The 16,209-nt window shown below is 40.3% G+C and overlaps 1 protein-coding gene across 2 annotated transcripts in view; it reads left to right on the forward strand.

Moving 5' to 3' along the window:
* sppl3 (signal peptide peptidase 3) overlaps nucleotides 1–16,209 on the forward strand; it is a 188,436-nt gene that overhangs the window by 61,821 nt on the left and 110,406 nt on the right. For both annotated transcript variants that reach the window (XM_048556050.2, XM_048556049.2), the window contains exons 2-3: nucleotides 637–714; nucleotides 14,420–14,508. In XM_048556050.2, the coding sequence (XP_048412007.1) occupies nucleotides 637–714; nucleotides 14,420–14,508 (167 nt within the window). The remainder of the gene's footprint in view (nucleotides 1–636; nucleotides 715–14,419; nucleotides 14,509–16,209) is intronic.

Below are 16,209 nucleotides of genomic sequence, written 5' to 3' on the forward strand. Positions count from 1 at the left end.
TTTTTTTTAAAAAAGTGAAATGTGATTTTGAATTTTCACAACAGAAAAATCTTGCACAAAGCATTGAGAGAAATGACCAGCTTGTCTGTTTTTAGTCGTGTCGTTTGAGGGGTTAGTGTTGGCCAGGACATCCAGAGAGCTCGCCTGGCATCTTTTGCATCCACCTGTGAGGATAAACCCAGTTTACTATACATTCATAAACCTGGAATGTGTACCAAAATCTATTGAGTGGGGCTTGAATTCAGCTTCTGAATTTGACTTGAAAGTGAGTGCACTGCCATTGAATCAGGGCTGACCCCAATGTTAGTAATTGTATTAATCATGCCTGGCCTTGACAATAAATCTGAGCTGTTCAATTGCAGCAGTGTCACTGTGCAGACCTGATGACCATATAAAATTGCATTTCTAACAGGTCAGTAAGATTGCTGAGCAGTATCTGCATTATTTTACTGATTGCTACCCATCAGCTAACATTGCACAAACTAGAAATTGGACCTGGAACCTGATAATTGAGTTGGCCCCTGCAGAAACTTGCTGTTACACAAAAGCAAAATATTTTGAAAAATTATTTGTAAAATGTTGAACGATGCATCCTGTACCTGTAGTAATTAAAATTTTTTCCATTTCTTCCTAAAGGGCCTATTCCCTTGTGGATTCCAGTCAGGTTTCTACCTTCCTCATCTCGATTCTACTCATTGTCTATGGAAGCTTCAGGTATGTGTATTTACTTTGGTAGCAGAGATGTACTTAATGTAGGAATTGTTGGGTAACTATTTATGGTGGATGAAGATCATCGTATACAGCTGTGAGACAGATGCTGATGATCGTGTCCTTTGGAAGTTCATGTTTGGGTGGAAATTGTAAGATGAGAAGCAGAATGCCAACTGGCTGCGAAAAGCGCCCAGAGAAGTGGGAGGTCAGTGATTCCTGCACCACCTCAGTCCACTATTTTTTGAGGATTTTTTTAAAGAAAGGAATGCAAATGCAGGCACAGTTCAGTGATTTTTGAGGAAGAAGATATTAATTTGAGGATAAACGTACATCATCTACACTGAAAAGTACATAGATTGGAGAGTTATTCAAACTAGATTTGTTTGTGTTCTTCATAACGGTGTAAAATTATTCTAACAAGAATTAACTGTTGGAAACCTGAAGAAAATGAAGTAGAATACCAAAAGAACTTAGGGAAAATAAGAGCACTTGAAATTCATTGATGTGGATGATTGAAAATTGCTTGCGACTTGTTTAAAAAAATTATTCATGTTGTGGGTATCGCCAGCTGGTCAGCATTTATTGCTCGTCCCTAATTGCCCTTGAGAAGATGGTGGTGCGCGCTACCTTCTTAAACTGCTGCAGTCTCCCTGCTGTGGGTTGCCCACAATGTCATTAGGGAGGGAATTCCTGTGACAGTGAAGGAACGGCGATATATCTTCCAAATCAGGATGAGGAGTCGCTGAAGGGGAACTTGGAGGTGATAGTGTTGGTGTTCCCATGTCCTCCTGGATGGAAGTAGTGATAGATTTAGAAGATACTGTGAGAATCTCTGAATTTCTGGGCGCATCGTGTAGACACACTGTAGTACACACTGTTGTCTCTCATTGTTGGTAGTGGAGGAAGTGGATGCTTGTGGGTGTAATTCTAATCAAGTGGGCTGCTTTGTCCTGGATGATGTCAAGCTTTCTTTGTAGTTGGAATTGCACCTGTCCAGGCAAGTGGGGAGTATTCCATTAGACTCTTGACTTGAGCCTTGTTGATAATGGCCAGGAGGTGAGTTACTCACCACAGGATTCCAAGCCTGTGACTTGCTCTTGTAATTTCTGGTTGATGGTAACCCCCAGGAGGGTGATAGTGGGGGATTCAGTGGCAGTAACAATTTGCATGTCGTGGGATGGTGGTTCGATGTCTCTTATTGGTGATGGTCAGAGTCTGGCATTTGTGTGGTGAATGTTGTTTTCCCACTTGTCAGGGTAAGCCTGGATATTGTCCAGATCTCATGGCATTTGAACATGGACTGCTTCAGTAGCTGAGGAATCAAGAATGTTGCTAAACATTGCAGTGAAAATCCCCATCTCTGACCTTATGATGGAGGGACGGTCACTGATGAAACAGCTGAAGATGTTTGGGTCTAGGACACTACCCTGAGGAATTCCTGCAGCGATGTCCTGGAGTTGTGATAACTGACATTCTGCAACCACAGACATCTTCCTATGTGCCAGATATGACTCCAGCAGAGAGTTTGCCTCCTGATTCCCATTGATTCTAGTTCTGCTAACGCTTCTTGATGCGGCATTCTGTTGTTCTCGCTTCATCTCTGGTTTTCACCTTTTTTTGTCCATGTTTGAACCAAGGCTGTATATTGAGATGAGGAGCTGAGTGGCCCTGGTGGAATCCAAAGTGGGTATTGCTCAGCAGGTGTTGCTTGATAGCACTATTGATAGCTTTCATCACTTTTTACTGATAATTGAATGTAGACTGATGAGGCAATTGATTAGATTGGATTTGTCCTGCTTTTTATGTACCCGGGCACTTTTCCACATTGTTGGGTAGATGCCAGTAACTAACTACCTCGGAACAGCTTGGCTAAGGGATGGGAAGTTCTCCGTGCAGAAGTTTTCAGTATTATTGCCATAATGTTGTTGGGGCCCTTTGTCCATAGCCTCTGCAGTATCCAGTGCTTTCAGCCATTTCTTGATATATTGCATGGGGTGAATCGAATTGGCTGGACTGGTATCTGAAATGCTGGGGACCACTGGAGGAATTCAAGATGGTTCATTCACTTAGTACTACTTGCTGGAGGTTGTTGTGAATGTTTCCGCTTTATTTTCAGTACTGAAATGCTGGACCCCTCTATCATTGAGCATAGGGATATTTGTGGAGCCTCCCACTCCAGTGCATTGCTTTATTGTTCACCGCCATTGACTGGATTTAGAAGGATTGCAGAGCTTAGATCTGATCCATTTGTTGTGGGATTGTTTGGCTCTGTATGTTACTTGGTGCTTATGCTATTTGGCATGCACATAGCTTCACCAGGTTGACGACACCTCTTCAGGTATGCTTGGTGCTGCTCCTTCAGTGTCCTCCTGCGTGCCCCCCCCCCCCCCCCCCCCCCCCCTTGAACCCAGGGTTGATCCCCTGACTTGATAGTAGTGGATGGGTCTTGGGTCTAGGCTAAGCCGGAGTACAGTTCTGTTTCTGATGGCCCACAGCATCTCGTGATGCCTAGTTTTGTGCTACTAGAAATGTTTGAAGTTTGTCTCATTTAGCTTGATAGTGCCACACAACATGATGAGAATTACCTTCGATGTGAAATTGGGACTTTGCCTCCACAAAGGCTGTGCAGTGATCAGTCTTACCAATACTATCATGGACAGATGCATCTGCAGCTGGTAGATTGGTAACGAAGAGGTCAAGTATGTTTTCCTTCTTGGATCCCCCACCACCTGCTGCAAACCCAGACTTGCAGCTGTGTCCTTCAAAACTCACCTAGCTCGATCAGCAGCACTGTTGGTGGTGGATATTGAAATCCCCCACCCAGAGTGCATTTTGTGCCCTTACCATCCTTGGTGCTTCCTCCAAGTGTGGCATAACACAGAAGAGTACCAGTTCATCAGCTGATAAGTGGTAATGAGGAAGTTTCTTTGCCTGCGTTTAATCTGAAGCCAAGAGACGGTGGCTCAGTGGTTAGCTCTGCTGCCTCACAGCACCAGGGACCCGTGTTCTGTTCCACCCTCCAGCAACTGCTTGTGTGGAGTTTGCACGTTCTCCCTACATTTGCGTGGGTTTTTTCTGGATGCTCCAGTTTCCTCCCACAGACCAAAGATGTGCAAGTTCGGTGGATTGGCCAAGTTAAAGTGCCTCAGTGTCCATGGATGTGTTTTTATAGCCGTGGGAAATGGTTACAGGGAGAGGGCAGGTAGGTGAGTGTGAATGGAAAGCTCTTCGGGGGGGGGGGGGGGTCATTGTGACTAGAGGGTCAAATGGCCTGCCTGAATGGTATTGGTGAACCAGATGGGTTTTTCCAAAAATCATTGGTTTCATAATCATCAGTAGATTCTTAATTCCGGATTTTTAATGTTGGAATTTGAATTCCACTGTCTCTGCTGGAATGGGATTTGAACCTGGGATCCCAGAACATTAGCCGAGTTGGACCAATAGCCTAGTGATAATTTCACTTAAAGTTTTTGGGAAGATTTGTAGCTCGGGTTGTGAATGAAGTTGTAGACTTGCTCACTGAGCCAGTGTGTTTGATTGTAGACGTTTCATCACCCTGCTAGGTAACATTGGTGTGCCTCCAGTGAAGCATTGGTGTTCTGTCCCGCTTGTTATTTGTCCATCAACAAACAATTTGAACTGGACCGAACATACAAACACCACTGACAAAGGGAACCGGAAGTAATGCCAACTCATCCCTGCAAACCAAGGCATACAAAAAACAAGTGGGACAGAACTCCAGCACTTCATTGGAGGCGCACCAAGATGTTACCTAGCAGGGTTACAAAATATCTGTAATCAAACACACCAGCTCAGCGAGCAAGTCTATAACCCGTATGCTATCACTAGGCCTTCGCCTCCCCATGGAAGTGTTAAAATTGAGCTGCCTTTTGTTTTGTTTTGTCCTTTCAGTCTTAATTTTTTTAAATTTCATGTCCATCCCTTTGTTTGAATTCTGCTCATATTTGTTACTTCAAATTCCTTGAATTCAATTGATGTGGATAATTCTCTCATTTCCTACAAAAGACAATTTGGGAAAATGCATTTGCTCTTTTTAGCTGGTCATCTCATCCTTTTGTCTTTTCTTCGTGATTCCCTTGTTTAAGATGATAATTTGGACCTCTTACAAAAATGCAATCCTGTGAGAAGGGGATTCAAAGATGGATTTACAGCAGGGCACAAGCTATGATACAGCTTTGAAAAGGCTGTAGGATGTCTTGCGTGATACAATAGATCGTAGAATCTCTGCACTGTGGAAATAGGCCCTTTGGCCCAACAAGTCCATACCGACCCTCAGCATCCCACCCAGAACCATCCCACTATTACCCATCTAATCCACACATCCCTGAATACTACGGGCAATTTAGCATGGCCAATCCAGCTAGTCTGCATGTCTTTGGACCGTGGGAGGAAACCCAGGCAAACACAGGGAGAATATGCAAACTCCACACAGTCAGCTGAGGTTGGAATTGAACCCGGGTCCCTAGTACTGTGAAGCAGCAGTACTAACTACTGACTCACCGTGCCGCCCTGTATATATGTGTATATATATTCTACTCCACCTTGCATCGTTGATCCATAGTAGCCTTTTTCCTTACTTATTTAAGACGTTTTTAAATCAAAAACGTTTTACCTCCAGATAAATAATTTGATGTAAAAGTGGCAAATCAAAGATTTAATGCCTTTTTTTTCCTTAGTACCTGGAATCTGTCAATCACAGTCTTGTTCACAATTTTATTGAAGATGTATTTAGCCAATGTTGAATTTTGTATCTGTTTCATTAGGTATATTAACAATAGTTACAATAGGTAAGGAAAGCAGCAGATCCAGCTTATTAAGATATGTATTATCTAATGATTTGTTATTTAAATATAACTGAATAAGAGGTGTCCCCATACGAGGAGTGGCAGAGTTTAATTTAGATAAATATGAGCAGCTGCATTTTGGAAAGGCAAATTAGGACAGGGCTTATACACTTAATAGTAAGGTCCCAAGGAATTATACTGAACAAAGACACCTTGGAGTGCAGGTTTGTAGTTCCTTGAAAGTGGACTCGCAGGTAGACAGGATAGTGAGGAAGCTGTTTGGTATGCTTGCCTTTATCGGGCAGTGCATTGAGTATGTGTAGGGAGGTCATGCTATAGCTGCATAGGATTTTGTTAGGTCTCTATTGGAATACTACATTCAGCTTTGGTCTCCCTGCTATAGGAAGGATGTTGTGAAACTTGAATGAGTTCAGAAAAGATTTACAAGGATGTTGCCAGGGTTTGAGCTATCGGGTGGGGCTGTTTCCCTGGAGTGTTGGAGGCTGAGGGTGACCATTTAGAAGTTTATAAAATCATGAGGGGCATACCTAAACTATGTAGACAAGATATTTTCCCTGGGGTGTGGGGGTCCAAAACTAGAGGGTATAGGTTTAAGGTGAGAGAGGAAAGATTTAAAAAGGACCTAAGGGGCAATGTTTTCATGCAGAGATCCTGTGATTATGGAATGACCTGCCAGAAGAAGTGGTGAAGGCTGGTAAGATAACGTTTGAATGGCATCTGGATGGGTATATGAATAGGAAGGGTTTAGAGGGATATGCACCAAATGCTGATATTTGGGACTAGATTTATATAGGATATCTGGTTGTCATGGGTGAGTTGGACCATAGGGTCTATTTCCACACTCTACATCCCTGTGATTCTGTAAGGGGATTAACCAAAGAAATGTTAAATTGTGAGTAAAAACTGTTTTTAGGATGGGAAAGCTTTAAAAAGATGAATGAAAATTAATGAAAAGTAAGAACACAAACTTTGATGGTAAACTAGCAAGTGATATCAAAATGATGAGCAAACAATTCTTTTAATATATAAAAAGGAAGAGAGGCATCTTGTAGAATGAAGCTTGGGAAATAATTGGAAACTAGGAGATAGCAGCAAAGCTGAATAAATATTTTGCATCGGTCTTCATGGTAGAGGGCATTAAGAATGCAAAAACACTTTTAAAAAAAATTGAAGAGTAAAAGTGGATGGGGATGAGAAGAAGACATAAATGCAGTGCCTAACTGGACAGAAAGTAGTAGAGACACTAAAGGGGCTAAAGCCTAACATGTTGCCTGAACCTGATGGGTTACATCTTGGAATGTTAAATAGAGTAGCTACAGAAGTATTAGATGCATTGGTAGTAATCTTCTGATAAACTTTGGGTTCTGGAGAAGTCCCAGAGGATTAGAAAGCCGACAGCGTAACACCCTTATTCAAAAAGGAACGGATTGGAGGCAAAAAAACAGAATACTGTGGGCATAACTTAGCAAATGTTAAGCTGACATTGTTATATAGGGACAATGTTCAATTTCTTTGTAAAGGATTTAATAGCAGAGCATTTAGAAATATGCAAAATGATCAATCAAAGTCATCTAAAGAAAATCATGCCCAACAAATTTATTGTAATTCTGAGACGAGATGACAATCAGGATAGATAAAGGGGAACCAGTAGATGTAATATATTTGAATTTCTAGAAGGTATTTGATAAAGTACAACACATTTGGCTACTTAATGAATCCAAGGTGTTTGGGTAGGGGGGTGGGGGGTGGTGGGTTGGAGGAGCGTTTGTTAGTATATTAACATGGAGAAAAGATTTGTTTCCTATTAGTTAACCAAAATTTGGATGTGGGGGAATTTTTGGAATCGAACCTGTAACCAGTGGAATGCCGTGGGAATCACTGCTGAGGCCACTGTTATTTGCAATATATGCTATTAACTTAAATGAGGCGGTGTGTTGCCAGATTTGCAGTTGACACAGAAGTAAGTGGAAAAGCAAGTGGGTGAGGATAACAGTCAACAGATAAGTAGGTCAGCAAAACTTGGCAAATATGGGGGGAAACGTGAACTTTAGCAGCAAAAATTAGGGGAGCTGCGTATTATTTAAATGGACAAAGACTGCAGAATGCTGCAGCAGAGAGGAATTTGTGGGCCCTTGAGTATAAATCACAACAAAAAAAAGTAGATTGCAATTTCAGCAAGTAAAAGGGAAGACAAACTAGATTGGCGTTTATTTCAATGAATGGAGTGCTAAAACAAAGTCTAGCTAAAACTATACAAGGCACTAGTTAGACTTCCAGAATATTGTGAAGCATTTTGGCCCCTTAATCTAAGGAAAGATGTGCTGGCATTAGAGATGTTCAGAGAGGGTTCACTCAGTTGATCCTGGATATGGAGGAATTTTCTTAAAAGGAATAAAAAAAGTTGCTGGAAATGCTCAACAGGTCTGTCAGCATCTGCGGAAAATAAAAGTTAACGTTTTGGGTCCGGTGATTCTTCCTCGTTCTGAGCTTTTCCAGCAACTTTGTTCTTGATTTACTGCATCTGCAGTTCTTTCGGTTTTTAATAACATTGTCTTGTTTGTTTGGGTCCTGTCAGGGTTGAAGCTGAGTTTTCGTTTCTCCCTTGTGGAATGATTTAGGATCAGTGAACACAATCTCTGAGAAAGGGGCTACCCATTTAAGACCACGATAAGGAAGAATTCATCCTCTGAGGGTAGTGAATCTTTGGAATTTTTTTTACCTCCTGAGGATTATATGGCTGGGTTGCTAAATATAAGCAAGGCTGAGATGTACTGATTTTTGTTCAGTATGGGGATTGTGGATTATTGGGTAAGGTAAGAAGGTGGAGGTGAGGATTATCAGATCAGCCATAATGACATTGAATGGCAAAGCAGACTCACTTGACCGAAAGATCTATTACTGCTCCTGCATTTTATAGGCTCATGCTGAGACTGCAGTTTGGAAATTTTGCTAGTTATTAAGTCATTTGGATCCCCATTCATACTATTCCTTGGAGTGGCTTTTCCAGGTTGTTTAGGTTTCATTTATGTTTGCCACATTGATTCCAAGGTTCTGCCATGTAAATATATGCCAGATAGTGTTAATCGGAATCTATCATATTGATGTTGGATGAATAAACAGGGAAAAGTGTTTTAATGAGGTAATTTCAGAGCTGCTTTTCATTTTAAAGAAACAGCAATTTAAACCGACTTCACATGGATAGGACGGAGAGAATGGTTGATCTGATGGTGTCATTTGGTGGGTGCAGAGGGTGACAGCTGCCTCTGATCTTGGATCTGTTCTACGATTTGTTATAAATTGTTTCATGTTATTTATTTGAAAATCATGGTGGGGATAAAGATCTCCCTGTTAAAATAAATCTTCCTACCTTTAAACTTCCTTTGCTGAATATTTGTGCTGTTTTTAAGGATTTGTGATTTTTTTTCCCAGCATTGCATTATTGTCCTAAAAATAGATTATCTGATAGATGTCATATTTATCTTGTAAATTGGCTGCTGCATTTCTTACATTAAAACAGGGACTGAACTTAACTGTTTTATTTGCTGTTGGGTGCTTTGAGACTTCGTGTTTGTGAAAATTCTGTGAATGAGGAATCTTTTGTTCCCATCAGATTCTTCAAGTGTCAATTAGGCAAGCTAATGATAAAGATCAGAATAACAACTACTTTCATTTCTGTAGCTCCTTTAATATAGTTAACCTATTCCGAGCTATTACCAAATAAAATAGGTACTGAATTATGTGAAGATATTACAGCAAAAAAGGTTAAATCTTAAAAGTAGAATAGGTGGGAATTTCAGTGCACTTGATGGGTTGTTGCTGATTGGTTATTGGTACTTGTTTACTGTCGGCTGGTTTGTGGTTAAAGTACGATGTTCCCTTGCTGGATTACAGCCAGTTCAGTGTATTGAAATTCTTTATTGTTTGTAGGATTTAGTTACGAAAGAGATCATCTGCATGGAAGCTATTGTCGTGTAATTAGTATTCTTTTGGCCTGATGGAATCTAAATAGGTATTCCGTGAAAGATTTGCACTGGAGAAAGACTATCGTATTTTGGAAACTAATGGATAATATAAGTCTAACTAATGGTTGACCAAAATGCTGAGCATCTCCACAAGGCTGCTTTTGAAGTTGTTTCTTTGTAGTTCGTGTTTTAAAAGCTTAGCTTTTAAGATTGTAAAACTGCTAAGAATTGCTAGGATTGGCAGTGTAGAATATGTACTGACTTGTCAAAAACAGGTCTTCCAGTTATTAGGAGATTTTACATTTGACTTAGTCATTGGCAATCAATGGCAGACGTGCATCCCACTGACCCTAATCTGAAAGGGTCTGTAATTAAGCAGTGTTGTTTCAGTCTAATGAAGAATTATGGAAATGTTTTACAGATGTACACGTAACCCTCCCTGATTATCCATGTATAGTTAGAAATTAAATTTACTATTATAATTAATGCCCCCAGTTGTTCTGTTCATTTTCTTAAGACTGCAAAAATTTTCATCTCGTTGACTTCCTCAATGTTTTCTTCCTACTATCGTCAAGATTTAAAAACAAGTGGAATCTTTGCCAGCCCACTTTGAATCATCTCATGACTTCATAATTCTTGGCCTGTGGCAGAGCCTTAACTTGATATCAATGTGACTGTGAAGTTACTACTCTGGTATAGCTTTGTGTGGAAATTTTGCAGTTTGAGATCTTCATTTTGGTTCTGACTTGTGTAAAATTTGTCAGTTTTTTTTGAGTGAGTGTGCCAAGGAGTATTTATAGCAAAACGTTGCAGGAAACTCTGGTCATGGTTTATACATTCAGATCTAAAGGTGCCAGTATGTGGCCTTGAATTACTTATCCAAAATTTCATCCATTTAAAGTGCAGTGATTCTATCATTTTGTAGTATCATGATACCTCTTAAAAACATCTGGACTTAAAAACTGATGATGACACAAAAAAGCAAGTTTCTGGAGAAACTTGGCAGCTCTGGCAGTATCTGTGGAGACAAAGCAGAATTAAGGTTTTTGGGTCCCGTGATTCTTCAGCACTGATGGCAGTTAGGAAAAGGTGGCATGTAAGAAGAAGATAGCGGTGGGGTTGAGGGGATGGTGGAAGTGATGGTAAAAGAGTAAGCAGTTGTTGGAGATGGAGCCCAGAGGGATAGAAATGCAGGCAATTGGAGGGATGGGTAATGCTAAGCCAGGAATCAGAAGTTGGTTAAAAATGGGTTGGCTGTGCTTAAAGCAGCCTATGCCATGAAAGAACCTGGAAAGTAGGAGTGGGTAAAGGGCGTGGAAGGTGGTGTTCAGGCTGTAAAATCTTTGAATTTGATATTGAATCTGAAGGCTGTAGGGTCCTCAAGCAGAAAATGCAATGCTGTTTATTCCAGCTTGTGGTGGGTCGAAGTCACAGTGGCCATGACAGCTGACCCAGTTACCTTCTATCCGCCAATATTCTGTGGAGTGTACCAGTATCTTCCTGAGCCTGGAGAATGGTTATCAAGTAGTCAAATGTGAGGTTAATCCCTTTTAAATATTCCTTCTGGGATTATGGAATCTACTGCCATTATTGTAGTTTGTTTTCAGCCGATGCTGAATGAACATTCTTCTTGACACTGCTGCATTCCCCTTAATGGGGCTCCCATTGATACTGTCAGGTAGAGTGTGCCTGGATTTTCACCTGATGATGGTTGCGTTTGAGTTCTGCGATAGATGTTTGTAGATGGCTGGACAATGGGAAGCCTTCAAAAATGAGAGAGAGAGTCTAGAGACAGTGCCTTCCTGTTAGGGTGAAGGGCAAGGCTGGCAGGTTTAGCGAATGCTGGATGACTGGAGAAATTGAAGTTTTGGTCAAGCAAAAGAAAGAAGCATGTGTCCAGTACAGACAGCAGAGATTGAGTGAATCTCTACAAGAGTATAAAAGTAGTTGGAGTGTACTTTAAAAGGAAGATCAGGAGGACAAAAAGGAGACATGAGATTGTTTTGGCAAATGCGGCTAAGGAGAATTTAAAGGAATTCATTAAGGGATACATCAAGGACAAAAGAGTAGCTAGGGAGACATTATGGCCTGTTAAGGATCAGCAAGGCTGCCTGTGTGTAGAGCCGTAGGAGATGGGGACATTCTCAATGAGTATTTTGCATTAGTGTTTACTGTGGAGAAGATTATGGAACATAAAGAACGTGGGGAAATAAATAGCAACATCTTGATAAATGTCCATAACACAGAGGAGATGCTAGATGTCTTAGGATGCATAAAGGTGGATTAATCCCTAGGACTTGATCAGGTGTACCCAAGAACACTTTGGGAAGCTGAGGAAGTGATTGCTGGGCCCCCTTGCTGAAATATTTCAGCATCATTGATAGCCACTGGAGGTTGGTTGACATGGTGCCACTATTTAAGAAAGGTGGTATGGAAAGCCACGAAACTGTAGACTGGTGAGCCTAGCATCAATGATGAGGAAGTTGTTTGAGGGAATCCTGAGGGACAGGATTTACATGTATTTGGAAAGGCAAGGACTAATAATAGGGATAGTCAACATGGCTTTGTGCATGGGAGGTTGCGTCTCTCTAACTGGAATGTTACTTCTACAAAAAACTCAATGAGGATTGATGAGAGCAGAGTGGTGAATGTGATTTATATGGATTTCAGTAAGGCATTTGACAAGGTTCCTTATGGTAGACTGGTTAGGAAGGTTAGATCACATGAAGTACAGGGTGAACTAGCCATTTGGATACAGAACTGGCTCAAAGGTAGAAGGCAGAGGGCAGTGGTGGAGGGTTTCTTTTCAGGCTAGAAGTCTGTGATCAGCTATTTGACACAAGGATCAGTGCTGGCTCCACTGCTTTTTGTCATTTATATAAATGATTTGGATGTGAACATAGGAGGTATGGTTGGTAAGTTTTACAGATGACACCAAAATTGGAGGTACAGTGGACAGTGAAAAAGGTTACTTCTGAATACAATAGGACCTTGATCAGATGGGCTGAGGAGTGGCAGATGGAGTTGAGTTTAGATAAATGTGAAATGCTGCATCTTGGAAAGGCAAATCATGGCAGGACTTATACAATTTAATGTTAAGGTCCTGGTGGGAATTGCTGAACCAAGAAACCTTGGAGTGCAAATTCTTTGTTCCTTGAGTTGCGGGTAGGTAGGATAGTGAAGCACTTATTTGGTGCACTTGCCTTTATTGGTTAGTGCGTTGAGTATCGGGGTTGGGAGGGGGTCATATTGTGGCTCTACATGACATTGTTTAGGCCACTTTTGGACTATTGTGTACAGTTCTGGCTTTTCTGCTACAGGAAGTATGTTGTGAAACTTGAAAGGGTTCAGGAGAGATTAGGAGGATGTTGCCAGCGTTGAGGGGTTTGAGCTGGAGGGAAACTCTGGTGTACTTTTCTCTGGAGTGTTGAAGGCTGACTTTTTTTATGAAGGTTTATCAAATCTTGAGCGGCATGGATAGGGTGAATAGCCAATGTCTCTTTCCCTGGGATTGTGGAGCCTCAAACTAGAGGGCATAGGTTTAAGTTGAGAGGGCCAAGATTTAAAAGGGATCTACTTGGCAACCTTTTCATGCAGAGGGTAGTGCATGAATGGAATGAGCTACCAGAGGAATTGGTGGAGGTTGGTAAAATTACAGCATTTAAAAAGCATCTGGATGGGCATATGAATCGGAAGAATTTAGAAGGATATGGGCCAAATGCTGGCAATTGGGACTAGATTTATTTTGGATATCTGGTCAGCGTGGATGAGTTGGACTGAAGGATCTGTTTTTGTGCTGTGCATGTCAGTATGCCAATGATTCTATATTTATTTGTAAAAAGTAGGCACGGAATGGCAGTGGTAGAGCTTAACACTATTATAATACTCATGTCCCCACACACCTTGGGAGGATTAAGCTTTTAAGATATGAAAGTTTAAATTTTTACTTCACTCATGGGACATGAGCTACTATATCGTGTAGCTTTAGGCCACAGATTTGTACTGTGTAAGAGACCTTTTATTTTGGTTTGGGTCCATAAACTGAAATGAAAATTGGTCTGTTGTAACTGAAATAAGAGAATTTGCACCTTGAAAATAAAATGCCTCTTCTTTTTGAGGTGTGATACAGTTATGCTCGCTGAAGTATTGAGAGGGAGAATTTGAGACTAAACTGCACCAAGAGTCTGTTGAATTGAGATTCTGCTTGGTGACCGACTTCTGGTTTGAGCTGCAGAGTGTTAGTAGGCTTTAAGTGCCACAACAGTAGTAATATAAAACTTCCAGAGCCCACAAGCAGAAGCCATTCATCTTTGCCTCAGTCTGTTCCCCCTGTCCATGCCACCACCCATCCTTAAGGAAAAGACAATACCAAGAAAATATTCTAACGAGACAGGCTTAGGTCCACCTGAGCAACCGTCGAATCAAAGATCAAATGAGCACCAGTTAGACGACAATTATTGTCAAAATAAAAAAACTGAGAAAATAATTTTCCATTTTGTGCCTCAACCTCTGATTTTTGGGTTTTTGTTTACCCTGTTTTTTTTTAAAACCATAGCATCTGTTAAACCATTTGTCTTTTGTCTGTCCTAATTGTGATTTGAGTGTTCGTGCATTTGGAGTTTTTGAAGGGGCATAGTTTAAGTTGCCCAGTAATAGACTAGAAATCCTTGCTTTGTCTTCCTTTTAATAGTTATTTTTCTGTTACTGACAAAACCTAGTGTGAATTATGTTTATCCTAGAGTCAATCAAGCACATATTGTGACTTCATTTGTATTTTATACGCTTCCGGTATTTTGTGACAACTTGTAGAATGATGAAGCATGATTGGTGTGTTTTTCCCAGCTGAATTGTGACACCTGTTTGAACGGTATATTCTAACAAATTTTTCATTTCTCTCCACCCCCCGCCCCCCTCCAAAAGGTCTCTGAATATGGATTTTGAAAACCAGGATAAAGATAAAGATGTGAATACTTCATCTGGCACTTTCAATGCAAACAATGCAAACAATAGTAAGTTGAACACAAGACTCGTGCATCATCTGGTTTCCTTTTTTCATTACTGGTCATGAACCCTGTGGAGAATGTCATGTGTGTTGTTGTGATAAATATTCTTCCTAGTATCTCAAATTTCAGTAGATAACAGTTAAATTATTTTCAAAGTGTATAATTTGTTACAATACTGGCTAGTTTTCTGACAGTTGGGGAGCAGCTACCTAAATACTGTTTTTCTTCCTGAAAAAAACATTCAGTGGGCATTGTGCCAGTTGCACAGATGCCTACCACACAGATTCTTGTAGCATTGAGTTTGCAGTTCTGGTACAATACACATTGAGGTATGAATCTTATAATAAAGCAATACGTTGGATTGAAAGTGTTTTGTGCCGATGTAACTGCATGGACTATATTCCAACTGCCCACATTCAGAAAGTACTTGATTTTCATACACTCTCCTAAATTTTAATTAATGTAGAGAAGTTAACTTGTTAATTGTATTTTAAAATCTTACAGTTAAGATTAATTAGGGAGTGGAGAATTTGATACCATTGTTTTAGAGATGACTTTGGAATGTTGTGGCTCATGTTTGACTGTCGAGCACGAAGGTTTAAAATTAAAACCGGGCATGAGAACCTTAGAAAAATAATTCTCCTCAGAAATCAGTCCCTCCTTCAGTAAAACCACCTGGACGAATACAAATTAGTCTGGGTCAGGTAGGTAATGACCCTGTCTGATGATCGAGTTAATGCATGAATTGCAGAGCAATAGGAGAGAAGCAAATGTCCATAAAACAAACTAGAAAGAAAGGGAAAGTCATGGAGAGAAGGTGGAACAGGATGGTGGAATTTTTTTTAATTTAAAGAAAAAATACCTGGCTTTGAACATGAGAATTTCGCGTGGAAAACAGGTAAGAATGATTTTCCAAATATCTGCATAATTATAATGAAGTCAAGTACTGCGGAATGAATAAATTGTTTTCTTTCACGCTTGAAGTTGATTACAACAGATTTGTTAAGATGTAATTTCTGTGATTATGTATTCGCGATGTGTGAAACCATTAAGAAACAAGCCAACCAGGTCTCTCTCTTTTAGCAAGGAAAGAATTTGCTTCATTCTTGAAAAAGACATCACTGTTAAGACTTTAAATGTTATCAAAAGGCGAAGCACATCCTGAATCCTGTGACTCTCAAAAATACAACAGCATGCAATTGAAGCAGAATGAATTGCAAGGTGTGGTGAGGTGGAATTGGAGGAATAAAGTCGAAATCCATAAACCTTTTTTAAAAAGGAAAAAAATTGTACTTCCAAAATAATGGCTTAGAAGTCCAAATGTTATGACCAGTTTGATCTGGCAGTTCTTCTGGAAACATTGTTCAAGTACCATCAGTCCTTTTTCAGAATCTGTACTACCACAGATGAAGTCCCTTTTTTATTTTTAAAATTTCTGCCTCTGAAGTATCCTAACTTTTGGCAGAGTTAGGATGGATCTGAGATTGAAAAAGATTGTTGAGAAAGTGATTGTGTTGTGCTGCCTTGATGTTACTACCTTCAATAACACAAGCTTATAATCAGAAATTTCATAAGGAGGAGTTTCAGTCACGTGATAGCTGCCTATCGGTGCATAGTGGGCCACAGTATGTTAATCCATAACCTCTGTTTCTCAGTCCGCATTATTTTATTGTTGAGTTTTGGTCTTCCATTGTCAGAACTATCAGG

This window comes from Stegostoma tigrinum, chromosome 26 (assembly GCF_030684315.1).
Source record: "Stegostoma tigrinum isolate sSteTig4 chromosome 26, sSteTig4.hap1, whole genome shotgun sequence".
NCBI classification, from domain to species: domain Eukaryota; kingdom Metazoa; phylum Chordata; class Chondrichthyes; order Orectolobiformes; family Stegostomatidae; genus Stegostoma; species Stegostoma tigrinum.